Consider the following 25,732-nt stretch of genomic DNA (forward strand, 5'->3'; position numbering starts at 1 on the left):
GAAATTAATTCATACCCCACATAAAAAATTAGATTTATATTGTTAACCAATATTGCTCCAATAAATTTGTACTACTACGGCACTTTCTCGCAGAGCCTGCTCGATTTCTGCTCCCAATCTGCTGCCAACTACACTGTGCAGATCCTGCTCTATTTCTGCCGCCAATCTGCCGCCAGGTTATGTCGGCAGGCTCTGCTCGGTTTCTGTCGCCAATCTGCTGTCAGATCATGTTAGCAGGATCTGCTGGCAGAACACAATCTTAATGCGGACACAGATGGTATCGGATCTGTTGCATTATTCTGATTGAATCTGCTGCCAATCTGTCGACATACTGCTGACAGTTTGCTTACTGGGGTTGCTGGCATCGCGACATAATCGCAATTTCAAATCTCATGTCTGCGCTTCCTCTTCAGCGTACGAAAATGTGAAAGAGCATTTTTAATTACATTAATTGAATTACATCTGATCTCCAATGTTATCTCGATGTAATGTATAGGAACGTTTATCGTTTAGCTCTTATTCTATTCTGAGTTCAGTAAAATGTGTATATCGCGAGATTCGTACATGTCACGATTGCGTCAATGAAATATTATATTTACACCGTAAGTATGTGAGTGTGGTTTCCTTTGCGACTATTTCAGAATCACGTGATCTATTTCGAAGCACGCGGAACGTCTAAATAGTAAGCTCTGTCCAATATAGAGAGTGTAGTGAAATACTGCGTATCAGACTTGCGGATGTGCTAGCTGCTTCCAACCGGTACCTGCAATCAAAGCATCATTTGATAGTTTTTATCATCTGTACAGAAATCAATTTGTCTTGGATTAATAAAAAAAAAGAAGTAGACTACAAACTTTTGCACTCAATAATTATCGTTCAAAGTTGAGCTCGGAAAATTGAGACACCCTATACGTCAAACACAGGACTGCTGTTTGCACGCACAGCTTTGAAATAAACAGTTTATAGTCGAAACGATATGAGATGTTGGCACTCGGCAATAACGGATGATATGTGTGTACAAAGTACTATTTCGTTTGCCATATTTGATTGTCATCAAAGTATTATTATTTCGCTTTGTAAATAAAAATGGCACAAACGGTAAATAAATAATAAGTAAAAACGAGGATACAGATATTGCTTTGCATAGTGTTTTTTTTCTTTTTTTTACGAAATTGATCATCATTAATCTATCATGTTTTTGACTTTTTGACTTTTTTTACGATGCAAATAAATCCGATATGGAGATCAAGCTGCCATCTAGAGAAGAAACTCGAGAGTTTTTGATAGCTATTTTAATCGAATTATCGCTTGACAGCTCGGTGGGCAAAGCAGCGTGTATTCGTGTACACGAGGATCGCTGGCGAGACGGGAACGAACCTAACCTTTCTCTCTCGGTACATACAATGATACGCGTCTCATCGTTAAACAAATGCAAATAGATCGAAAGAGGCGAGTGTAAACGACTGTGTATCGCGAGCGTCGTGAAAAGGATTTTTCGACACACCTCCGTGTCGTGACATTTGCGCAATGGTGCTCTTAACCCCAGTATTAGGTTGCGTCAAAAAGGTGAATATTCTGTTGAATGAATTATGGAAATTATAGAATGTTACATGATTACATCAAACTATTAGTAACTATTAGCGTCTAGATGATGAAATGATAAGTTGCGTTTAAATCTTCTCGTTTGATTTTCGCTTTTACAGTTACCCAGAAAGTATCTACGCTCCAAATTTATCGACACCCTACGTATCCGTGTTACAGGAGGGACAGGAGGCTCCGGCTTACCTCGTTACGGTGGGCTGGGTGGTGCGGGAGGTAACGTGTACTTTGTTGCGAAAGACAGATTGTTACTGGAGAACGTTGCGAAAACGTTAAAGATCAAGCAAGTCAAAGCTGATGCAGGAAAGGATAGTAACAAGAGGGGAATCATTGGTGTACCTGGTCAAGATAAAACTATCTCGGTTCCATGCGGCGTTATGGTATACAATGAGAATGGCGTGCTCTTAGGTAGGTAGTAATGAGATATCTAGATATCTATATGCGTCAATCCTTGTTTTATTACAACTTTCTTTTTCCTTGTTTCCTTTGCCAATGAAACATTTAGGAGAGCTAAACAAGGAAGATTCGAAACTATTAGTGGCCAAAGGGGGCAAGGGTGGTTGCGAACAGACGGGCTACTGCGGAGTGAAAGGAGAATCTCAGACGGTAAAGCTGGATTTGAAACTGATCGCCGATGTTGGACTAGTTGGCTTCCCCAATGCTGGCAAAAGCACGTTTCTGGCGGCGGTTTCGAGTGCCAAGCCTAAAATTGCTAATTACCCCTGTAAGATTGATTTCTTCACGCGAGCTCTCGTTTTCATTCGGTCAGCGTCGTTACGATCTTGAAGAAATCTGTAATTTTATTAATTTTTCATCACACGTTGCTGTGTCGTGTGTTGCAGTTACTACGATAAGGCCCAGATTGGGAATTATGAATTACATGGATTACAGGCGAATCACTGTCGCTGACTTGCCGGGTTTGATCGAGGGTGCGCATTTGAATATCGGAATGGGGCACAATTTCTTGAAGCACGTCGAAAGAACAAAGCTGCTTCTGTTCATCGTAGATGTACAAGGTTTTCAACTGTCGGCGAAACATATGCGCCGATCCTGTCTGGAGACTGTGGTCCTATTAAACAAGGAGATCGAACTCTATAAACCGGATCTACTAAAGATGCCAACCGCGATTATAATCAATAAAATGGACACTGACAATGCCGATGGTATCCTCGAAGAGATCAAGCCAATGTTGGAGAATTTGTCTGAATACGTGGCGACGTGCCCGGAGGAAATACAGCCCAATCAAGTCGTACGTTTCGACGACATCCTCTCGGCTTCGTTGATCATGAAAAACGACCGGGAAATAACAACGATCAAAGAGAGAATACGAGATATCTTGGACAAGTACGAAGAACAACAACACGTGGCTGTTAACGGCGATTCCTTAGATTCGCAGTTGGTGGAGAGAATAAAGCGACAAACTGAACGGCAAGCGCCGACCGTTGTATAAACATGTGTATAGAATAAATATTTCGTATTAAACGTTGATTCGATCATTGATAACGCGACTCGTCAAAAGTCTGTCACCTGACCCGAATTCTCTGGAAATGAAATGATCTCTGCTTGATTACGGTGTAACGAAAATTCTCAGTAAGCACAAGCTTTAGGACTTGACACTAGGAAGTAGAAATTGGCGTTTAATATCAGAATTCTTTTAATTTAACCAATTTACATTTTATATTCGCATTTTCCACCCTTTCAATCCAGCTCTCTCCAAACGGCGCTTTTTTCTCAACGGTTACGGATTCAATCTCATCCCTGTCTCGAATGATACCTGTGTTAGCGATCCATCTCTCCGCGCCGTTCCACGCTATCATTACGCCGTTGTCGTTGCACCATTGAGCTGGAGTTCTGATGAATTTAAAACCCATCTTGGAACAGACAAGCTCTAAAGCCTTTGCCAACGAGTTATTGCATGCCACGCCGCCGGATATTACCTACGGTTAAGCAAGTATGTAAGGAAAAGAAAAGGGTCAGACTTTAATGAGAATAGGTAAACTCTTAAACGTACCAAAGTTCGTTTTTCCTGTGACATCAAGTTCGTACTGTTAATAAATTCCATTGCTCTCTGCGTTCTGAGACATATGTGCTTTATGAGGACGACTTGCACCGCAGCACAGAGATCATACGCATTCGGAATTAATGCACCGCCCTCGATATTAAATTCTTTTTCTTCTTTGTTAATGTACATTGAAGCTGTCGATAACAAACCCGCAAAACTGAATTGGCAGTTTCTCTTTTTCGTCAGAATAGGCTCGAAGAAAAATCTATTCGGATCTGTCGCTTTGCTCGCTGCGTTCTCTACCGCTTGACCACCACTCATACGTGAAAATTCTGGTATATTTGCAAGTTTAAGCCTACGTGCAATCTGTAGTCATTATTGTATACAATTGTTTATCATTGTACGTTACATTATTGTACGGATGAAAGGACCTGTGCTTTGCTCGGGTGAGCATGCGTGTCACATATAAATAATAAAATTTCAATACGTACCTTATCGAGAACTTCGCCAGGTGGATTATCTAATGCAGTACCTAGTAGATAAAATTTGTCGATATTTTCAACGATTGCCAGTAAACTGTGGCCACCTGATACCAGCAAGACGAGATAGGGAAAATCCACCTGTAGAATGTAATGTAATATCTAAAATGTAAAATCTAATCTAATATCTAATACGATATAGGATTGGTGGACTGCGTCGTATAGACACAGGCAACAACATGCTCTAACATACTTTGTGTACCATTCGAACAGTTACGGCATGAGCTTCCATATGATGTATCGGTATATATGGTTTGTTACCGATTCTAGAGAGGTATTTGCCAAACGTATTTCCAACAGCGAGCGACAAAGGGAGACCTGGTTTAGTCGTAGTCGCAACAGCATCTATATCCCTCAGTCTTAAATCTGCTGATCTTAATGCATCCTCGCAGACTGTGGTAATCTGTTGTCTGTGCAAAATGCTGGCAAATGTAGGTATGATACCACCGTGTCTGAAAACGCAGCAACGTCATTAGAACGTGCAAAAGAAAACTTGCATTTGTCTTTTCTTCGCTTGATTTCAACACTTTTAGTAGACTTTTAGCAGGATATTACACGCGTATAATAGAGGGAAGGTGATGAGAAATGCAAGTTACTTTTTAATCGCTTTAATTACTTTAAATGAGTCGAATGCTGCGAGTTTAACGCTTCGCCTAATATCTTTCCTGTGGTATCGACGATTCCGCATCCAGTGTCGTCGCAGCTGGTTTCGATCCCCAAAATAATAGCCGGCCTGTCGTCCGTAAATTTCCGCACCATATTTAATATTTGATTTTGGCACCCGCGTAAAAATGTCAAACGTCTCGACTGGCAAAACGTTGAACCGATATCCAAGGATTTACGTGACACGAGACACGTGCCCTTGGCCATCGTGCAAGTTGAGAACTTGGAGTACGATTCGACAATCGATGTAGGTTATGTAGATATATATTTACGGAATATCGAGGATTAGGATGCGACGAGCATCCTTCCAAAGCTAATGCGTCCCAAGAGGTCTTGTCTTATTTTGCAATAATTCGCTGCTTGTGCACGTAAGAAAATTTGTCACTGTCCACTGAAATGCAACGTAGAAGCTGCACAAAGATCGGTTTTTTAATAAAGGTTCTTACGTGCTGCGGACGTTGAATTTCATGGAAGCACACGTGGTTCTTTTGTTATCCAAAATTCTACTTTCAGATTTATTCGTTTTCTTATCAAAAATCTTTGCTCAAGTGAGAAAATGGAATTAAGCAGGAGACGATAAAAGAGAGGCATGTAGAAATAAAAAAGCATCAATCCAAAGACAATAATCAGTTGATTACAATCATTTGCCAGTTTTTATTCAGAATCAGAATCAAAATAAAAATCGATATCGATCACGTTTATTTTTTTACTGGCTGTTTAGCGGCAGCGGTTTTTGGGATATCCTTCTCTACTTTCGTTTGCGATTTGGCCGGTGTTTTTTTCGTGGTCTTTACCTTCTTGACCTTAGCCAATTGTTCACTCCTCTTTTTCCGAAGTGCGACCGCTTTCATTGCTGGTGCATCCTCCGACAATTTTATCTGTAATGCATATGAAATTATCCAATCATTTAAAACTCGGAAAATAAACCATTAGCACGTCAATTCCTTCCGAGGATAGTCGAGCCATGTAATGAGGATATAATGAGGGAGAGGAAGCTGCACTTACCCCTCGCTTTTCAGCGAGAAGAAGATCCCTCTCGTGTTGGCGCTTTTGCGCAGTTAAAATAGCGGCGCGTTTCAGGACCGCTGCATACGGGTTAAGGCGCAGCATAGCTCGCGTGTTGGTCAACGGATTCAGCTTCTTCACTCTGCGTGCCACCTTCTTCCTGCAATCACATTGATTTGTTTTGTTCGAGCCGTGCCACAAGTAACGAAGCTAAAATCATGCAGCTTAAAACAGGAGTCGGTTATTTTTACCGAGTAATCATTGTTAATTCGGTACGAAACAAAGACACAATTATGAGGGGAAAAAATCACGTGTAAAAATTGATCTTTCCCGTTATTTACCTAGGAGCCCTCAAGACTTTACGTATTTCCTCAGACTTGAGAAGTATGGACAAATCTGTATTAGCCATTTTGGGGAATGGCAAGTTGTATCCCTTTTTAAGTTGCGATTCTTTTCTCCATGTGCCATAAAGGGCATCCAATTGATCGAAAGCAGATTTGGTCCAGATAACAAAACGACCGACATGGCCACCAGGTGCCAGCTTTAGTAGATTCATCTTATTGATGTTCATTAGATCGACACCCGGGATGTTGCGGAATGCTTTGCGGATGCCCTAAAATCAGATATTACTGTAACGCGTACGTTGACCGATGGATTTTCTAGGCAGCAGCTTTGAAAGAGAACCGCTCTTACCTGATCTTGACCGTAAATAATCAGAGGTCCGCGTCGTTGGATGCGTCGGCGATTACGCATTTTACCCTTACCAGCACGGAAGCGTTGAGATTTGTACACCTAATGAAGCAGATAATGAAAAAATATTATGATGAACATGTCGATGGTCAAAATTCAAGATTCAATTAAAAACAAGAGACTGGCAAACGATAGTTGCGTGAATTCAATCAACCAATTCGTTCTCTCACAAACTGAGAATTACAATATTTTGCAAAATGAAAAGTATTGTTTGGTGATTCATGCCCTCTTCTAGTTGTCAGAAATCAACTAGCCAAGAACGCCTGAATACCAAAGTTTCTTTAGCACCTGTCAGGAGCATCCGAGCTAAACGAACTTGGCAAAGATGCGGACATTTGTTGGTGCGCATAAACGTGACAGGAAGCCACATGAAAAGACACTTGATGTTAAAACACACTTAATGCTATACCTTTTGGATGTCATTCCAAGCCTTGACGCGTCTAAGAAAGATTACAGCCTGCTTGGTCTTGGAATATTCTTGAATCTTGTCGGAAACGACCAGTGGGAATTCCGGGACCTCACCAATCATGTGCCCTGTGTAGCGTGTAAAAATGTTATATTGACTGTGTTTCTGCGGTACAACGCTACAGTAGCGCTACACAAGAGCATTATGCAGATTGGTTAAAAGCTGTAGCGCTACTGTAGCGCTGTACCGCGGAAACACAGTCATTGTAACGGTGCAGTCCCTTCATCTATTTAGTTTATCCACATGAGGCACGTACCTTTAGACTGCACCAGTGCAGGCACTCCAGAAGCAGCAATGGCAGACACGAGGGCATAACGCTTTTGATTGACGTTTATGCGGTGATGCCAACGGCGCCATGGCTTGGTAGGGGCGAACATCCGTCCACCACGGCACATATTACCAAACGCACCCTGACCAGAACGGTGCGTACCACCACCACGTACACGGGGTATACGCGCGACGGCACGTCCAGTGCCCCATGATTCCGCAGAGGTTTGATGGCCTAATGAATGGACAAACTATATCTAATACTTTTATGAACAGATTGAAAGTATCATGTATTAAGTGAATTGTTCATATCGTACGAATAAACTAATAAGAGTAAGAAAATTGATTATTTACCGGCTTCTTTAGACACGGAATATGCTTGTCTGCTGTTGGTGGAACTCAACTGGTGGACGCTGTTCACGATGTCCGGACGAATCGGAGCTTTAAAAACGGATGGCAGAGGAATCGTGTCACCCGAGGCTTCATTTTTATCGGTATACACCGTAATTAAAGGTCGCGCTGAAGATAACGCCTGGAAAGAAAAGTATATAGGTTGCAATGATATAAATAAAGATACAATCGATGATTGATCAATGAAGATTTTTTTCAAATCCGAGATATAAAGATTGGGTCGTTCGTAACACTGATATTTCCCATCTGTTAATAGCGAATCGTTTCAATCACATGAATCCGGAACATCTTTAGGAAAATAAAAAAAAAAGGAAATTCAACTTTTGTCGGTACTCTGCGGCATATGCCAGGCTCTTTAGTACTTTTACAGCGGGAGCCCTCATCGTCACGCATGGATGCGCGAAAAGTCACCTATGTCTCAGCGTACGTTTGACTCTCCAAAAATTCTACGAGAATCACGATACGGGATTTATGGGATTTCCTGATTTCATCGACCTGTAACTCGACCGGTTGCAAACGTGCAAACGTGGTTCCTTGCACGACTACCACAATGGCGGATCACATCGGACATGTTGCCGAGACACGTGCACATGGCTATTATGGAAAGAGGTCACGTACTGGCAATTTGTACGTCGTTTCACACCTCGTGCGTATTATCGCGATAAATAGAAAATTTATTTTAGGCTATCGAAGAACAGTCCAAGTATAAACCGCAAGTTTGTCGACATTACGTACTGTTGCATCGCGATCAGAAATGTCGGCAGGACGAGTAGCAGGAAGGTCGAATCTTTCAGGACAAGATAATTGTGCAAAAGCGTGAAATCCGCAGAGGAAATAATTACGACGGCTCAAAAACAACGTATAATCACGCAGGGAAAGCCAAATTTCTTACCATCTCTCCTCCTCCCTATTACTTTTCGCGCATGAGACGTAAACTAACCGGATAACGCCCGCACGACTTATCCAGTCGCGGAAAAAGAGAATCAGGTAGATCGAAGAAACTAGACGTGATGTAAGAATATTAGAGATGCGTTGCGTGTTCATAAACGTGTGATAAAAATGCTCATAGGTGTCGTGACTGTTGTTCAAGTTGGAAGTAAACGGAATAACGATTTCACTTTCAAACGCACTCGAAATGTATCTCTTTTGAATTTTTTGCGATTTTCAACAATTAAGATTAGATGAAGTTTGTTTTCTTTCTGATAAAAGATACAAAGCGATCAAAGGCCGGTATTCATCCGTTCTGATGATGAGAGCATGGTGGAAGTAACAAGGTGTGCTACTGCGCAAACATTTCTACTGACCAATAAGAGAGCGTGACAAGAGTCCGCCATCTTGAATAATTTAAGTGAATTAAAAAAAAGATTCGGATAAGAAAGGGATTAAATAAAAGATCTTTTGTGTGTACTTATGGTAAATATATTTTTTTAAATAAAATACAGGGTGTCCCAGACCTATCGTATCACCGGTTAATGGTACAAAATGTCGAGGGTGGCGTAGTTTCGGCGCTACGAAGGGTTGTAGTTATCCTATCCTTGTGTAGAATTTTCCCGCGTTCAGTGACGGTGGGTCGAAGGGGTCTCGCGCATCGCTCATACTTCAATTTGAACAGCCGCGAAAAATTAAGATCAAATTGAAGATCAACCCTTCGTAGCGCCGAAACTACGTCACCCTCGACATTTTGCAAGAGAAATATTCGTCTCAGAATCACCTCAGGAATCTACCATTGACCGGTGATACGGTAGGTCTGGGACACCCTGTATAGGTAGTATCTCACGTAAAAATGACCGATCTTTATATTGCGAGGTCTTAAAATGTTGAGAACAAACCCGAGCTAGATAAAGAAATTTTAAATAATGTATTTTATTATATTCTATTATATTTAATTTGTTAAATTCCATTTACCGCCTTTCAATATTGCATATATACATACCGTTCTTTGCAAAGTCTTTTCTACTGCGCAATCATTTCTTCATTGTTTGGAAATGAAAACTACCTAACATGTTTATTATTTCCTGACGTGTTTTTACACTGTTTAAACGAACACGACGGCATTGTGCGATGTGCGAGCTCTGAAACAGTGCATAACCTGTGTCGTGACACTTTCGTTTACATTTATTATCGCGTTGCGATTGGTTGCTATTTGCAAAATGGCGACAACTTGGTGCTGCGCAGAACGTGACGAAATTCGTCCGAGATAATAGCACACCTTGTTACTTCCACCATGGATGAGAGAGCGTCTCGTAATTTCTTATTATTCTATAAAGATATTTATTTGCTAATAAGGAAAGTTATTTTATTAATATCGAAAATGAATACCGGCCTTTATATTTTATTTTGTCGTGCAGGTGGCGTCACCGTAGGAAAACTTTGTCGTAAACTATCATGAGATTTGAGATCGGCCATCTTTAGAGACATGTATCGTCAGTGATCGTACGCTAATTCTCGTAAAATTTGCCCGCGTACCGGTGGTTACGCAGTCCGCGTGTGCGATAACGTCTTGGATCCTCGTTGAACTCCTCGTTTGTGCTTTGACTACAGTTTTCGGATTTGAAAGCCTGAAGACGTCGCTCGAGAAAGAAACATTGCTATTTTCGAAATCAATCGCGGTATGTATATGTCTAACAGCCAACACATTGTATAACCGTTATAACGATGCGATTGTATCGCGAATATGTCTGAATGTCGTTTTTCTCGATGATTCAAATATTCTCTTTGTGAAGTTTGCGGAACTTGAATGACCTGAAGGTGGAATAGAGTGAAATTAGAAACGTATTTTCCGTTCGTAACGAAATAACGTAATTCATTGTTTGATGTCATGCTTTGATATCTATATAAGAAATCGATATTTTCTCTCTTGAATGCACTTTGTTACACTTTTTCTACTTGAAATGCGAGAGATAAATTTGGATTTGGGAAGAGATAAGAAAATTGGTTAGCAAGTGCAAAAATTACAAATAGGATTGTCGATTTGCACGATAGTTGCCGTCATTGCATATTTTTGTGAGAAGAATAGATAAACGACAATTACAATCATCGCTTTATAGTTGTAAGGGAATAATGAGCCGTTAAAAGAGCGATGTCTTTTAAGGTTAGAAAATGCTGTCAAGCTGAAAGAGCGCGCGCGCGTGCGCTCGCGATCCTGTCGAGATGTATTTTAAACTTACATTTGGCCAAATTATGATTGCGTGAATTTATTCGATTACACATGCGCGTACTCATCACCGCGTATTTTTCGCCGTTATCTTCACGATTCGTACATGTGTATATATTTTCAGAAAATATGTAAACAAAAATGCAGTATTTTTTAAGTTTTTGATAAATGAAATAGCGCGAGATTTAGCGTGAAACTATTAGAGAAGAAGCTTAAAGAACAGACAACTACTATAGTTGTTTCCAGCCATGATCTGTTGCTAATTCTTTATTGTGCTTATCAGTCTCGACATAACAGACAAAGATCGCGTAAAAAAATATAGCGGCATCAGGAAAACGTTGTTAGAAAAACGCAGTGTCTCTCTCTCTCTCTCAAGTACCAAGTCACACGGAATACATATGGGTTTCCCTTAAGTTTTAATGGACGAAATGCAGCTGGCAACCCTTTTAGGCAGGGCACGTGCCATGCAGAACCATGTAGAATTTGTTGGTCTAATTGCTATAACAAGTTGTAGGAAAAAGAAGCTCTTGCTACTACTGAGAGATTGATACTTTTAAATGTGTTAATCAATCACTCTATTATATACGCTTCATCCTACATATAACTAGCATTTTTATAATTTTCTTCAACTATGCTTTACAAATATGCTTATCACTTAAGTGGTAAGGCGTTTAGATTACATTATTATACAGGGTGTCCCGGGTTTTAACCGACAAACTGCGGGAGCATATTCTACTAGTGGAAATAAGAAAAAATTCTTATATCGAGTTTGCTTAGAAATGCTTTATTACAAAGTTATGAACCAATATTGAAAAGAAATATGAGATAAGTAACAACGGAACATAGTGTAGAATTTGCAAGGTCGAAGATGTTTATGTTATGTGCCCATTTGCAATTACGTAATTTGGGTTCGTTTCGACCTATGAATGAATATGATGATGTTCGTTCAGCTCTAAGACACCGACGACGCTCGGAAAGAATCTTCAATCTTTTTGATAATACTCCTACACAAAGTGTTCGACGTCTAGCTTGTATCGATGTGCAAGGACAACATTTTGAAATGCGTCACTAAATCATTGCGTAGATAATTTTTATTTTTGTGAAAAAATCCGTCGTTACTTATCTGATATTTCTTTTCAATATTGGTTTATAACTTTGTAATAAAGCATTTCTAAGCAAACTCGATATAAGAATTTTTTCTTATTTCCACTAGTAGAATATGCTCCCGCAGTTTGTCGGTTAAAACCCGGGACACCCTGTAGAGGACTGTATATAAAAGCACCTTTCCTTTTGTTCTTATTTCTCCAGGCTTCATTGTTGCCCTCATGATAAAAGAAAAAGACAAGGTATAACATGATTATATTGGGTCAACAAATTTGCGCAATTACGTTATTAAATCCTGATTTTTAGCGTTTGTACTGATGCCAACTGTTGTACACGTAATCGCTTTTTATATGGGGTGAATTTCCGATTGATCAACCGCCATGTATTATTACGCGTTATACTTATGATATAAAAAGATTAAGGATTATAGGCTCGTTTGTTTCACGTTAGTCGTCTTACTCTCGAGTTATGCATTCTCTCAGAAGACGGAGATATAATGATTCGCTTAAATATTTGCAAGCCACATGCTAAGGTACAGAAGAAGAGTATAAATTGCAAAAGTTGCGATATTACCAAATGTGAAATGACGAAATGATGGAATTACTAAATGTTTCTAAAAAAACGAACAATTGTATGCTTCTATCAAAGCGTACAATCGATCTTGTCCGAGTACGTTGTTCTTTCTTATATAGGGTAATAAATATTTGTATACAAACGAGATGAGTAATATGAAGGAAATATTCGTCGCCTTCGAGATGGTCGTTTCTGGACACAACTTCCCCGATAGGGATATTATTTATAACTGTGTCAGTTCGCGATCGTTTCGATGGAGAGTTTTCGATACTTATCGAATTTCTAGACATAAAAGATATTGAATTCCGAGAATTCTGGCCGGAATGTTACCTGAAAAGATCGCTGAATGTCGAAACGTCGTGACTCCCAGAAACGACCTCAAACCTCGAAGGCGTCCCATTGCTACGCTATCATCGCGGCAATTGGACTGAAGCGCATGATCTTGCTAAGAAGGATCCAGGCGACTGCTGCGAGAGCACAAAGGGTGGCCCCACCCCATCCTAGATCCATGCTCCACGCTGTGGTGAATCTCCTGGCTTTGAGAACGCCACGGAGAACAGGGGTGCCTATCACGCCGTCCTCAGGCCCATCCACTGCTGGTAGTTTGATTCCGCGGTCCTGTACTCTCTTGAAGTGAATGATAGTCAGCGTAAATAGCGCGAATGTCGCTGGAACAAAACGCAGATTCTCTATTTCAATATTCTTGCTTGACTTGAAATGTAATCCGAAGTTCGAGTTTGTAGATACCGTTCCTTTCCTCTTTACCTGCGAGGAGATACATTACTCCTGTCACGAGCACAGCCGATATCTGATGCCTGCACAGTCCGAAAAAGCCTATAAGCGCAGCACATCCGAGAATGATTAGGCACACCAAAGAGCACGAGATACTCAGATTTTGCATTCCTAAAACAGAATATAAAAGTTGCCGACTCTGACGCTCTTTGTTACCTTTCTCTCACTGTTTCATTTTCGTTGTTTCATTCATGATTATTAGCTCAAGTAGACAGAAGTAAAATAACATTAGTTTTATTTTATGTTTCCCGATAATTGCAGATGCGGGGATTAAAAGAATTGATCAAGGACACTTATGATAAATACGTGGGGAATTTTGCAAGAATTTGTTCGATCGTCGCGATACCAATCGATCGTTTGCAATTTGCTTACGATTTTGCCAAGCTACGCGTGTTTCTTCGTGCGCTTCGTTCGGTGTCAAGTAATTGATGCATTTTTCCTGCGGGAAATCTATTTGGCTCAGCAACTGTATCTCTTCTTCTGAAAGAGAATAAGCATAATTTTGTATTATCAGCCCAATTATTTTCGTCAATAAGAATAAACTAGTAAAAAAGTCACGAGTGAGGTTTCTCCGGATTATTTTCATAAATACGTTTTCTCGTGCAATGTCTTTCGGTCAAGAGAACGGAAAGATATTGCAACGAAAAATGGTTGCGTGTTATCTCAATTGACAAAATCAAGAATAATGGTAAGTCTCAGATACGAGACTCCACAATTCATCACATAACTTTTGGTACTTTTGGATAGCGCAGGAAACGTCAACACCTTGGTCGCGGTATAAACGGTGCTAGGCACTGCTTGGCGTGCTCCACGAGGATAATTCCGGCAAGAAGAATCGAATAAGGCAATTATAACTTTGAATTCCTGAAATAGTTTTAAAGGTCGCACGCGTTCGATTAAACGAAAGAATTAATTAATCGGATACATCGTGTCATTGCGTGAGGCGATAAATGCCCGAGTATTATCTCCATATAGGTGAATGCTTTTTTCGCGTTGATTGTGTATAGCTATCGAAAACAGCGATTATTTTTGTTTATTTTCTGCCTCATCGAAAATCTCATCGAAAGGAGGGTATCTGTGTTGCATGCACAAGCGACTATATTTAAGTGCTACCTTGACTCTGACCGAAGATATCGAACCGAGACGTATGGGGACGGAGCATCCGCGTTCGCGTGCCATGATTCCGGTCTTTTTTCTCGTCCCCTGACCCGTCGAACGAGGAGGTATGAGGAGGTATGAAAAGGCGAACGGCATCAGTCGCAAGATTGATAACAAGCTACGTTAAAAAAGCGAAACATGAACCAACTGTGTGATGGTTGTGATACCTGATAATGAAACACACATAATCCAAATCCCGCCGTGCATGGGAACCAGGAAGGACGAACTGCTGGCGACGCGACGATGATTAGGTCGATGATCAACGGAAGACTCCAACTTTGCCACCTGACCGTCCAGATACCACGTGAGACTGACATTTGCGTGAATCAGATCCTCCTTGTCCCAGCTGATCTCCTCCCAATGATCCGACATTATCGCGCCGCACAGCAATCCCGTGGCTAAGAAAAAGAAAAGGAAAAAGCAATCAAAAGTCGATTATTGCAATAACAAAGAAATCACCTTTCCTTTTCACCAAATCACGTTTCAAGCGATTTATTTATTTATAATACGATTGAGCTTGTAACCACCGCGATGAGCGTTTACTTGTATCGTGTATCCACGATTTCATGTCGATTTCTCGATTATGAATGTTCTCCTGAACCTTACGCGTAGTAACGCTTAATAGCGGATACTCGACAGTGTTGAGCCTTGTGACGCTTCATAATAGGATCAAGATGAATCTTGAAATCTTTCCGGGAGGTAGCATCGCTGCTCTCTTCTTACCCGCAAAGGTCAGTACGAGGGTTGCGAAGAGGAAGACGAGACGCGGACCGGCAGCCCGAGGCACGCGAGTCGGCTCCATCTGTTCCGTTCTGCCCAGCAGCGGCGCCCAGGGCGACGCGCGCAAGCGACGCTCGCGTCCCCCGACTCGCTACTGGCGGATGTACGCCCTTGGAGCTCGTTCCTTCCTCATCCTCGCGACGCGGACGCCCTCATCCTTCCGCGACGAAAGACCATCGAGGAATCGACCGACAGACGGAGAGCCACCACTCCTGCTCACTTTCCCCACCCGTGGATGCTGCGGATGTCCGTTTTACCACCCACGTGTCTCTCCCGCGATTTTTTCGACGAATCGGTCGAATCATCAGAAGCAAATTATTAGATTGAGACTCTCTCGAGATTACGCACTTCTGATCAATCGTCAGCTTTATCGGTCACGCTACCGGATTACAGGTTTATACGTTTGACCGGATGACACGTAAGGGCGCAATTGTACAGTATGCGCGAGAATTGAAAAGAATCGCTATTGGTATTCGACTTTGGCAGCGTGAGCACTACGGCAATAGCACATGTGGCTGATGCAATATTGATCTCGATCTCCAACAGTAATAGCGCTATAATTGGGGACGTAACAGCATGCTTAGAAAGGATGTGCTTGGAAGGATAATATCGTGACAGGAGGCAGATCTTTACCGTAAAAAGCCAGTTAATTCAAATATTTCATATACGCGCGTGAGAAAAATGGTGTGCTCTCCAAATGAACGTTGCAAATGAACATTTCCTGATCATGATTTCCGATGTTGGGTTTATCAGGTGAAAAAGATTAACAGGAAAGTTTCGAATGTAGCGTACTAGTCTTTTAGAGAATTTGGACAATTTTAAACTGAAATGTTTGATCTTTGTTTCCTCAGATGGCTGATGTCTCGGAGGAAGTGCCGATCAAGGATGCCGCAACAGCAATCTCTCAGGGCAAACGCCACCTTTTGGTGCGCGATTACAATTTGGCGGTGGTTGTTTTAGCCCAGGCGTGCGAGCTTCTCGCTCAGGAGCACGGAGAGACCGGTGACGAGATGGGCGAACTCTATCTCCTTTACGGACGAGCTCTTCTAGGTCTGGCACGAGAGGAGACGGGAGTATTGGGAGGTGGTGTGCCGGGATCCGAGGAAGTTAGTCAGGACGAACAAGGTGAGGAGGAAGAAGAGGAAGGAAGCGAGGAGGGGACCGTCACAGAAGGCAATAATACCGCTGAGAGTACTTCCTGCACGCTTAACGGAAAAGGAAGTGACAGTCAAGAACCGTTAACGGAGAAGGAAAAAAAGGAAGATTCAAAAGATACAAAGGCTGAGGAGAAGGCTGAAGAGCGGGCTGAAGAGAAGAAAGTGGAAGAAGCCATTAAGACGGTCGACAGCAAGATTGAAAAGATTAAGGAAGAAAAGAAGAAACTCAGGATAGAGGAAATCCCTGGCTGTAGTCGAGATTCTGATCTGCGCGACAGCGAAGCCTCTGGTAGTAAGACGAGGAAACAGAGGGAAGAGGCGGAGGATGAAGAAGCAGATACGGATGAAGAGGAGGATGTTGAAAAGAAGGAAAATGAGGAAGACGATGTGAATAATCTGCAGGTATGAGGTTTTTTACCTTCTAATGGCGCGAGCTGCTCGAGTGCAGACGCCAATTTCGTGCAATTTACAATCAGTGTCTAAATATTGATACCGCGAGTCGAAGCAATCGCGTCTAACATGCGTGGTCCTCTTTTGCAGATTGCCTGGGAAGTTTTGGAATTGGCAAAACTGGTGTTAGTAAAACGAGGATCTTTGGGCTGGAAATTTCTAGCTGAGGCTCATCGTCTTCTGGGCGAGGTGGCGATGGAAGGTGGCAACCACGAGAGCGCGATGATCGATTTCAAGGCCTGCTTGAGTCTGTTGGAGAAGATGACCCCGCGCGATCATCGCGCGATCGCCGAGATTCATTATCAGCTCGGTCTGGCGCACGCGATGGCGAACAACTTCGACGCTAGCATCGAGCAATTTAACCAGGCATCCGCGCTATTAGAGGCGAAGATCGTACACTTGAAGACCATACAGGACCATCCACCGCAGTCTGACGATCCCTTCTACACCGTCGAAGGAGAGATCAAAGAGCTGCAGGACCTTCTCCCGGAGATACAAGAGAAGATTGCGGACATTAAAGATATGAAGAAGGAGGCCGGCGTGATTAAGGAGATCAAGGAGGAGGCGTTAAATGGATGCTCCAGCGATGGTGAAGCGAATGAAGCTTCCGGAAGTGGTAGTAGTACGTCTAAACCCGCCAGCGATATCTCGCATTTGGTAAGGAAGAAACGCAAGGCGGAGGATGAAGGAAACACTGCTTCTCCATGCAAGAAAGCTATGCAAGAGAAAGATGTCGCGTAAGAGATGCGAATGTTTGATTTATAATGGTGATTATTCAGAATAATCTGAACATTGAAAAAGTGTTACAAAATGTTGATATTTTTCTCAATAATGTAGAGAAATAGTATTTGCTGATGCATAAAAATGGTGTTTTTTTTTTTCTTCAAAGGTAAAGTTACAATCTTCAGTGAATTTATCCCCATTTTTGTAGATATCGATAGAACTGATCTGCGGTATGCCAGGAATTGAATATACACTTGAATAGAATTGTCTCACGACTACAGTTTATCTCGTCTTTTCAGAACTAATGTCATATTTTTCTTGATGATGCGTGAGAAGAGTGTTTGCTGATGTGTAAAATAATGCTGTTTACTTGGAAAGTTTTTAATCAGCGGATCACATCTTTGGTATAAAGGGGAAAGCATCGGAAGTTGATTATTTTGACATTGGAATATGCTAGTTTGAAGTTAGTAATTTTTAAGTATTATAAATTCATATTTATACGACTTGTATCAATTGTATCCGAAGGATAAATCTGATAGTTTGTCATACACAAGTCGTAATAGGATATTAAAGAATTTCAACTTTTATAGTAGCGCTTTCTATCTTAGTATTAAATAGGATGGACATTTCGACATATCTGTAATCCATTAAACAGATTCAAGTATTTTATTGTATTGAGATAGTGAAATCATAGATAATATCAGTAGCATGTTTAACAAAACGAAACTAGTAGTAGTTTCTTCGTACTACATTAGTTTCCACTATTCTTGTTTTATACACCAGCGAATACGTTCAAGTATTGATAAATGCACGAAATTTCTTTTGCATCTTGTTTTATTCAATGATGATTCAATGATAATGATGTCGCGCTGACGAAGACTGAGTTTGTGAAAAAAGTGTGTGCATGCGAGATGTTTTTCGTTTTGAAAATGCAAAGATATGATAATGTATTTATTCTAGTTTACTATAAACTGTATAATGGCAGACACATTACAAGTATCGCGTTTTCATCTATAGTTATAAGAAATAGAAAAGTAAGAGTGAGAAAGAGAGAGAGAAAACTTGTTGTGTACGGATATCATATGAATAAATGTTAGAACAATGCTTTTTTTATACGCATGCAATATTATTTTTCATGATCTAACGTATAAAACTTTTTCTCTTAATATAATCGATGAAAAAGTTGAAATAAATATGTTTCACGTAAATTTTCGAAATAAGCAAGGTGGTAGATTGTTTAACTTTTCAATATCACTTGGAAGCCCATCGTTGGAATATTAAGAATATAATTTAAAAATACAAATTAATTTGATCCATCAAGTTCTAGCATCTAGCATCTAGAAATAACAATCGTGTTTACAGCTTGTCTTCGGCTTTCTATTTTAAGCTATTTGAGCTGTGCTACATAAATTAAGATTAAATTGCGCTTGCCGCCGATCGCATTTATTTATCTCACTTTTCGGTCACTGATATGCGAGTGAATTCTCTCTATTAGTTCTCAAAAACTTCGCTACGAGTCTCCACTTTTGATGAAAATGTGAGTAACGAGACATAACCTCATTATTACTACTGTGAGAAGATTTTTCTGATATACGAATGAAGCATGAAGAGGAGTATAATTAAAATATCACAATATTTTGCAAAGCACTGTAAATACTTTGAATTTAAAAAAATAATGGTAAATTGCAGTATTACGATTCTCTTTTTTACGAATAACGTTCCAGTATAAATTATACATGTATGTAATGTATGTGTTTCAGAAAAAATTGTATACGTATATAATATATGTACATATGTAAAACAGGAGAATATGGATCACGAGCAGTGCACGAAAAAGATTAAACTTGAAGAAACTCCCGTTATAAGCGAAGGAAAGGCACAGATATTGGTTAGAGATAAACGCGTATTTTACAATCCAGTTCAAGAGTTTAATCGGGATCTCAGTGTAGCGGTGTTGACGATATTTACACGAGACAGATGGAACGAGATACTACAGAGAGACAGAGAGAGGTTAAAGGAGGACGATGAAAATAGTACACTGAGCCAAAAGGGTATTACCATATTAGAGGCTCTGTCCGCGACTGGTTTACGCAGCATACGGTACGCCAAGGAGGTAGAAGGTGTCAGGCAGATTGTGGCCAATGATATCTCCGCGACGGCAGTGGATAGCATCAGACAAAACGTTTTGCACAACGGAGTGGATAATTTGGTGATACCTCATCACGAAGACGCGACGTTGCTAATGTATCAACGTAGACGTGACCGTTTCGACGCAGTTGACTTGGATCCGTATGGCTCTCCTTCCAAATATTTGGATGGGGCGGTACAGTGCGTATCGGATGGTGGTATACTCTTGGTCACAGCTACCGATATGGCTATACTAGCTGGCAATTTCCCAGAGACTTGTCGATGTAAATATGGTGCACTGTCCATAAAGGCAAAATGCTGCCATGAAGTAGCGTTGCGAATATTGTTGTATTGTATTATGTCTCACGCAGAACGCTACGGACGGTACATAGTACCGTTACTGTCTGTAAGTGCTGATTTTTACATTCGAGTATTCGTGCAAATATTTACGAGTTCTAAGAAATGCAAAGAAAATTCTAGTAAGATTGGTATGCTTTATCAGTGCGTTGGGTGCGAAAGCATGATCCACCAACCATTGATGATAAAAGATTGCAACAGATACAAGTTACCGAGCGCACCCATGACAGATCGGCTGTGCAAGCATTGCCAACATGCGCAACACGTGGCTGGTCCGATATGGTTGGGTCCTTTGCACGAACATGGATTTGTTTCGCGATTGTTGGGCAATCTAAGTAGCATGGAGTTGGGTACGTCGAAGAGAATAGAAGGCGTCTTGACCATGATACACGAGGAATTGGATGTTCCTTTGTATTACAACGTAGATCGTTTAATGTCCATAGTTAAATGTCATGTGCCGTCAATGTTGCTGTTTAGATCAGCGTTACTAAATGCGGGGTACAAGGTGTCGTACTCGCACGCGAGTAAACTCTCGATTAAAACGAACGCGCCGAACGACGCGGTGTGGGATGTCGTGCGCGCTTGGGAGAAGGAACATCCCATAAAACGGGAGAAATTGGCCGAGAACAGTCCAGCCGCGAGGATACTCGACGCGTCTACATCTACAACGGATATTTCTTTCACCATACATCCCCATGCGAATCCAATTTCTCGACAGAAACATTTGTCGCGTTTCCAACAAAATCCGACTGTTAATTGGGGACCTGGAGCCCGTTCGAGAACTCGAATGAATCTTGAAAATAATGTGGAAAATTCCAAGAAAATCAGAAATCAAAATAAAAACAGTAAAAAGAGATCGGATTTAGTAGAAAAACAACTAGTACAACAGGAAACGTAAGAGACTTTTAACGTTGTACGCTCTATCTATGATTCATGTATCGATAAAGACGATGAATCAACTTGTAATTTGTATCTCTTAGAAGAAGATATGTAAATTCGATATACAGGGTGGGGCAGTTAAGGTGTTACAGACTTATATCTCGGAAACGAAGCATTTTAGAGAAAAATGTTTCAGACAAAAGTTGCAGGGTTGGAAGGGGGCCACTCAGTGGAGGTAACAGAGTGGTCATTCGTGGTCATTTTCAAGGTCATTTAAAGGTCAAGTCCAATTTTTTAAACAGAAACCCATACTTTTTATTGCAGATTCTGATTCTCCGTCGAAAAGTAAGTAACTTTTGTTGGAAACATTTTTTTTTTAAATGCCCTCATCCCGAAAACACAGGTTCAACCTTTGGTGGACCAATGATAATAACTCGCTTTATAACGGACACTGAAGTTTTTTTTTTAGTATTTTACTGTTTACCGTCAGCATTAGCGTTACCCAGTGTGCACCACGTTTAGGTAAACTGACGGTAAACAGTAAAATACTAAAAAAAAAACTTCAGTGTCCGTTATAAAGCGAGTTATCATTGGTCCACCAAAGGTTGAACCTGTGTTTTCGGGATGAGGAGGACATTTAAAAAAAAAATGTTTCCAACAAAAGTTACTTACTTTTCGACGGAGAATCAGCATCTGCAATAAAAAGTATGGGTTTCTGTTTAAAAAATTGGACTTGACCTTTAAATGACCTTGAAAATGACCACGAATGACCACTCTGTTACCTCCACTGAGTGGCCCCCTTCCAACCCTGCAACTTTTGTCTGAAACATTTTTCTCTAAAATGCTTCGTTTCCGAGATATAAGTCTGTAACACCTTAACTGCCCCACCCTGTATATATATACAGGGTGTTTCCTAAGTAAGTAGACAAACTTAAGGAGGATATTCCTTGGCTTATTTTAAGAAGAAAAGGTCATATAAACATATGTCCTAAACTGCTTTGTTTTCCAAAAAAAGTACAGCACTGCAGTATCATGGCTGCAGGTGGACATTTTCAGCAGTTTCTGTGATGTTATTATTTTTCTTTTTAGTTACTATTTTCTTTTTCGTTATAATTTTTCTTTTTGGTTACTATTGTTTTTCATTTGTTTCATTTGCAATAACACAAACTGTTCTATAATAAACGAAAAGTGAACGAAAACAGTGATGTACTTTTTTTTGGAAAACAAAGCAGTTTAGGACATATGTTTATATGACCTTTTCTTCTTAAAATAAGCCAAGGAATATCCTCCTTAAGTTTGTCTACTTACTTAGGAAACACCCTGTATATATATATATATATATATATATATATATATATCCTTGTACGAATATTACTATTTACTTCGTATCCTTAATCGAGACTACAACTGTACTTTGACATTGTAAGTAATACGTCTGTTTTACTGTTCACAATAAAGTGTCTGTTTACAGATTCTGTAACGTTGTTTATGCACCTTCTCGAGCGTGTTAAAGTAACTTGCGCAATTTAATCGGTTATATAACGTCTTGTTAAACCGGCTTCCCGAGTATTGTTATCATCGTAGCCATTACCATTCGTACGTGGTATCTCGTTAAGAGTGATTTAATTGCAGTCGTTCACTTAACATGGCAGCGCCGGTCATAGTTTTCAACAATGGTGCAAAGATTCCGAAACTCGGACTCGGTACATGGCAAGCGGGAGTAAGTAGCTTTTGGTGGCATTTTATGTTTTATGAGACGTTATACTCGATTGCTCGCTATTATCGAGTCGTGTATATTTATTAGAGCGTATTTAGAGCGGTGTATACAGTACATTTGCATTTCAGCATTTTACATAAAATTTCCACATTGCAGGACGATCCAAAGATCGTCGAGCAAGCTGTAAGTTACGCTATCGATGCTGGATATCGACACTTTGATTGCGCCTACATATATGAAAATGAAAAGGAAATTGGCAAAGCTTTACGTGAACAGATCGCAAAGGGAGTCGTAAAGAGGGAAGAGCTTTTCATCACTACTAAGGTATGTACACTAAGGCGTTGCCACATTCACTCGAGTTTTCATTTATCCATCAAACTAATATCAAACTAATAATCAAAGTTGGCTGTGCACTAGTTATGGAACACGTTTCACAAACGAGACGAGGTGGTACCAGCTTGCCAAACATCCGTCGAGAGTTTCGGGCTTGGCTATATAGATCTGTACTTGATACATTGGCCACTGTCTTATACGGTAAAATCGATATGCGAAATCCGAATCATGGAATGTTTCGGAAGCATGGATGTAAGAATAATTGGATAGAGTGTATGTCCGCGGGGGTGAAGCCAGAGGGGCAGAGAGGGTATGAACAACCAAGATGGCGATGACGGTTAATATCACGGTATATTTGTATATTTGTACGCAATCCGGCATGTTGTAGGTTTACTTTTCACTACTACAATTTAGAATTCTCCACGCGATGTCTTAAATCACGATAGGACGTGAAAATAGATGTATTATGTGCTATACAAGGTGTCCCAGACCTACCGTATCACCGGTTAATGGTAGATTCCTGAGGTGATTCTGAGACGAATGTTCCTTTTACAAAATGTCGAGGGTGGCGTAGTTTCGGCGCTACGAAGGGTTGTAGTTATCCTACCCTTGTGTAGAATTTTCCCGCGTTCAGTGACGGTGGATCGAAGGGGTCCCGCGCATCGCTCATACTTCAATTTGAACAGCCGCGAAAAATTAAGATCAAATTGAAGTGTGCGCGATGCGCGGGACCCCTTCGACCCACCGTCACTGAACGCGGGAAAATTCTACACAAGGGTAGGATAACTACAACCCTTCGTAGCGCCGAAACTACGCCACCCTCGACATTTTGCAAGAGGAACATTCGTCTCAGAATCACCTCAGGAATCTACCATTAACCGGTGATATAGTAGGTCTGGGACACCCTGTATATATATATATATATGTGTGTGTGTGTGTGTGTATATATATATGCGCGCGCGCGCACACACACACGACAACCAAGATGGCCACAATAGCGATTTCCCCTCACTCTTCAGGATTCATTCCCCTCGTCTACAACAGTACTTTACACTCCATCCAGTAATTCTTACATCCATGTTCGGAAGAGATTAGAGTCGCGCGTTGCTAGTCACTTTGCTCACATGGCTGTTCTTTCAGAAAAATGCCGCAGGAATAATACCGATAGACGAGAAAGGCGAGCCAATGCTTGGATGCGAAGATTACCTGGAGACGTGGCGTGGCATGGAAGAGTGCGTAAGACTAGGTTTGACGAGAAGTATCGGCCTGAGCAATTTCAATTCGGTGCAGATCGATCGCGTATTATCGATCGCCCAGATTAAGCCGGTGACTAATCAGGTGGAATGTCATCCGAATCTCAATCAGAAAAAGCTGAGAGAATTTTGCGCAAAACGCGATATAGTCATCACGGCCTACAGTCCATTCGGTTCGCCCAGTCGACCCTGGATTAGACCCGATGAACCGAAAGCGCCGCTCGATGCACCGGAAATTTTAAATATCGCTACCAAGTACGGAAAAACTCCCGCGCAAGTTATTCTAAGATACTTGGTACGACATCAAACCATTAAGGGCAAGTTCCACAAACATCGGTAACCAGAGATTTAGATTACCTATCTTTTTCTACATTATTATCTAAGAAGAGACAGAGAATCGATTAATCTCTGGTTAGCAGTTTGTGGAACTGGCCCTAAGTTAATCACTATCAACCGCAGTTTGCCCGACAGTGATATTAATTATTAAATCGAATGCGATAGGTTGACATTGGTACCATACCGATCCCAAAGTCCTCTTCGCGGGAACGTATCAAGCAAAATATTAATATCTTTGATTTTCAACTAACTCCGCAGGAGATTACTCTGATGGACAGTTTTGATTGCGGTGGACGTGTAGTACATTTCAAACAGTATGCTATCATATTTCTTTATTCCAGATTCCGTTGATAAATTATAATAATATATATAATAGAGGGAACGCAACTAACGAGGAAACTAACGAGTTTTTCGTTTCCAGATATAAAGCGCACAAGGATTATCCTTTTAATTTGGAGTTTTAAAGAAACACGTACGACCAGTACATCTGAATACCTCGTGTATCGAGTACGATAAACTATGTAATATCAATGTATTATACATAAAGGACGATTGATGATTGTGTGTAATCATCTAAATACAATGTTATCATTTAAGGGGGGAGCCTGCTTTAGAACGTTGAAAATAAGGTATAATTTTACGAATTTTTTTGGAGAAACTATACAGCGGATCATTATAAAACTTTGATGCATTTATTAGTACATGTTTAAAGATAAAAAAAATTATTTTTTTATTTGAATATATCGCCTGTAGAGGTCGTCCTGGAGGCACCTTAGTGCAGCCGGCATTGTAAATTGGTGAGCATTCTCCCGCCTCCAAATTTCATCCAAACTGAAAAATTGAAATATTTTCTTCTTATTTATGAATTCCCATCGTCGATGAACCTTTAATATTCATAAAAACATTAAGTTAAACAATTATTTTTGCATGAAAAAGTTCAAAAACTTTGCCTAAAAATCGTACTTTTGTGTTCTAAGCTCCACCATTTTGGCACTTTTCAACTTTTTTCTTCTCCCTTTGGTTCATCGACGATGGGCCTTTATAAATAACGAGAACATATTTCAATTTTTCAGTTTAGACGAAATTTGGAGGCAGGAGAATGCTCAGCAATTTGCAATGCCGGCGACGCGGCTGCAC

General features: G+C 40.7%; 5 protein-coding genes across 15 annotated transcripts; 2 read left to right on the top strand and 3 right to left on the bottom strand.

The window, feature by feature from the left end:
• The first annotated feature begins 1,317 nt into the window (after positions 1-1,317).
• On the top strand, positions 1,318-3,099 carry LOC105275743 (GTP-binding protein 10 homolog). The gene is made up of 4 exons (XM_011332822.3): positions 1,318-1,566; positions 1,704-2,007; positions 2,105-2,323; positions 2,442-3,099. Exons 1-4 carry the CDS (start codon positions 1,528-1,530, stop codon positions 3,047-3,049), a joined length of 1,170 nt encoding a protein of 389 aa, XP_011331124.1. The 5' UTR covers positions 1,318-1,527; the 3' UTR covers positions 3,050-3,099.
• Positions 3,100-3,235: 136 nt separating this feature from the next.
• LOC105275744 (probable tRNA N6-adenosine threonylcarbamoyltransferase, mitochondrial) lies at positions 3,236-5,330 on the bottom strand. Of its 5 annotated transcripts, XM_011332826.3 has the most exons (6): positions 5,076-5,330; positions 4,737-4,873; positions 4,334-4,592; positions 4,093-4,242; positions 3,611-3,967; positions 3,236-3,536 (listed from the first exon to the last, which is right to left on the bottom strand). In XM_011332826.3, exons 2-6 carry the CDS (start codon positions 4,826-4,828, stop codon positions 3,243-3,245), a joined length of 1,152 nt encoding a protein of 383 aa, XP_011331128.1. In that variant the 5' UTR covers positions 4,829-4,873; positions 5,076-5,330; the 3' UTR covers positions 3,236-3,242. The 5 variants fall into 5 exon arrangements, with proteins under 5 accessions (XP_011331128.1, XP_011331127.1, XP_011331126.1 ...); XM_011332825.3 differs by having other exon boundaries at positions 4,093-4,221; positions 4,343-4,592; positions 4,757-5,330; XM_011332824.3 differs by having other exon boundaries at positions 4,093-4,221; positions 4,757-5,330.
• A 99-nt stretch (positions 5,331-5,429) lies between these two features.
• LOC105275746 (60S ribosomal protein L4) lies at positions 5,430-8,717 on the bottom strand. The gene is made up of 8 exons (XM_011332827.3): positions 8,595-8,717; positions 7,646-7,823; positions 7,281-7,526; positions 6,968-7,092; positions 6,502-6,600; positions 6,150-6,421; positions 5,809-5,968; positions 5,430-5,681 (listed from the first exon to the last, which is right to left on the bottom strand). Exons 1-8 carry the CDS (start codon positions 8,595-8,597, stop codon positions 5,502-5,504), a joined length of 1,263 nt encoding a protein of 420 aa, XP_011331129.1. The 5' UTR covers positions 8,598-8,717; the 3' UTR covers positions 5,430-5,501.
• A 1,402-nt stretch (positions 8,718-10,119) lies between these two features.
• LOC105275750 lies at positions 10,120-25,173 on the top strand. Its single transcript, XM_026971997.1, has 11 exons — positions 10,120-10,311; positions 16,115-16,822; positions 16,961-17,607; positions 18,651-18,660; positions 19,401-20,971; positions 22,589-22,676; positions 22,830-22,997; positions 23,091-23,207; positions 24,147-24,554; positions 24,761-24,909; positions 25,017-25,173. Exons 2-11 carry the CDS (start codon positions 16,115-16,117, stop codon positions 25,057-25,059), a joined length of 3,909 nt encoding a protein of 1,302 aa, XP_026827798.1. The 5' UTR covers positions 10,120-10,311; the 3' UTR covers positions 25,060-25,173.
• Positions 12,145-16,016, bottom strand: LOC105275747. Of its 7 annotated transcripts, none has more exons than XM_011332829.3 (6): positions 15,207-16,016; positions 14,651-14,881; positions 14,439-14,528; positions 13,698-13,805; positions 13,299-13,436; positions 12,145-13,201 (listed from the first exon to the last, which is right to left on the bottom strand). In XM_011332829.3, exons 1-6 carry the CDS (start codon positions 15,283-15,285, stop codon positions 12,936-12,938), a joined length of 912 nt encoding a protein of 303 aa, XP_011331131.2. In that variant the 5' UTR covers positions 15,286-16,016; the 3' UTR covers positions 12,145-12,935. The 7 variants fall into 7 exon arrangements, with proteins under 7 accessions (XP_011331131.2, XP_011331130.2, XP_011331135.2 ...); XM_011332828.3 differs by having other exon boundaries at positions 12,145-13,222; XM_011332833.3 differs by having other exon boundaries at positions 12,145-13,222; positions 15,090-16,016.
• Positions 25,174-25,732: the final 559 nt, after the last annotated feature.

The sequence above is a fragment of the Ooceraea biroi genome, chromosome 8 (genome assembly GCF_003672135.1).
Source record: "Ooceraea biroi isolate clonal line C1 chromosome 8, Obir_v5.4, whole genome shotgun sequence".
Classification (NCBI taxonomy): Eukaryota; Metazoa; Arthropoda; class Insecta; order Hymenoptera; family Formicidae; genus Ooceraea; species Ooceraea biroi.

What these genes read in the sequence shown, in the direction of transcription:
- LOC105275750 (XM_026971997.1), top strand. Translation starts at nt 16,115, where the DNA reads ATGGCTGATGTCTCGGAGGAAGTGCCGATCAAGGATGCCGCAACAGCA. An exon ending in CAACTAGTACAACAGGAAAC is followed by an intron (nt 20,972 to 22,588) that starts GTAAGAGACTTT and finishes ATTTAATTGCAG; the next exon opens with TCGTTCACTTAACATGGCAG. An exon ending in ATTGGCCACTGTCTTATACG is followed by an intron (nt 23,208 to 24,146) that starts GTAAAATCGATA and finishes CTGTTCTTTCAG; the next exon opens with AAAAATGCCGCAGGAATAAT.
- LOC105275744 (XM_011332823.3), bottom strand. Translation starts at nt 5,010, where the DNA reads ATGGCCAAGGGCACGTGTCTCGTGTCACGTAAATCCTTGGATATCGGT. An exon ending in CTGGCGAAGTTCTCGATAAG is followed by an intron (nt 3,968 to 4,092) that starts GTACGTATTGAA and finishes TAATGACTACAG; the next exon opens with ATTGCACGTAGGCTTAAACT. An exon ending in CACAGGAAAAACGAACTTTG is followed by an intron (nt 3,537 to 3,610) that starts GTACGTTTAAGA and finishes GCTTAACCGTAG; the next exon opens with GTAATATCCGGCGGCGTGGC.
- LOC105275743 (XM_011332822.3), top strand. Translation starts at nt 1,528, where the DNA reads ATGGTGCTCTTAACCCCAGTATTAGGTTGCGTCAAAAAG. An exon ending in TGAGAATGGCGTGCTCTTAG is followed by an intron (nt 2,008 to 2,104) that starts GTAGGTAGTAAT and finishes TGAAACATTTAG; the next exon opens with GAGAGCTAAACAAGGAAGAT. An exon ending in TAAAATTGCTAATTACCCCT is followed by an intron (nt 2,324 to 2,441) that starts GTAAGATTGATT and finishes CGTGTGTTGCAG; the next exon opens with TTACTACGATAAGGCCCAGA.
- LOC105275746 (XM_011332827.3), bottom strand. An exon ending in CTTGGAATGACATCCAAAAG is followed by an intron (nt 6,601 to 6,967) that starts GTATAGCATTAA and finishes CTGCTTCATTAG; the next exon opens with GTGTACAAATCTCAACGCTT. An exon ending in TTATTTACGGTCAAGATCAG is followed by an intron (nt 6,422 to 6,501) that starts GTAAGAGCGGTT and finishes ATCTGATTTTAG; the next exon opens with GGCATCCGCAAAGCATTCCG.
- LOC105275747 (XM_011332828.3), bottom strand. Translation starts at nt 15,285, where the DNA reads ATGGAGCCGACTCGCGTGCCTCGGGCTGCCGGTCCGCGTCTCGTCTTC. An exon ending in CCTCGTACTGACCTTTGCGG is followed by an intron (nt 14,882 to 15,206) that starts GTAAGAAGAGAG and finishes TCTTTTTCTTAG; the next exon opens with CCACGGGATTGCTGTGCGGC. An exon ending in TATGTGTGTTTCATTATCAG is followed by an intron (nt 14,529 to 14,650) that starts GTATCACAACCA and finishes TCGACGGGTCAG; the next exon opens with GGGACGAGAAAAAAGACCGG.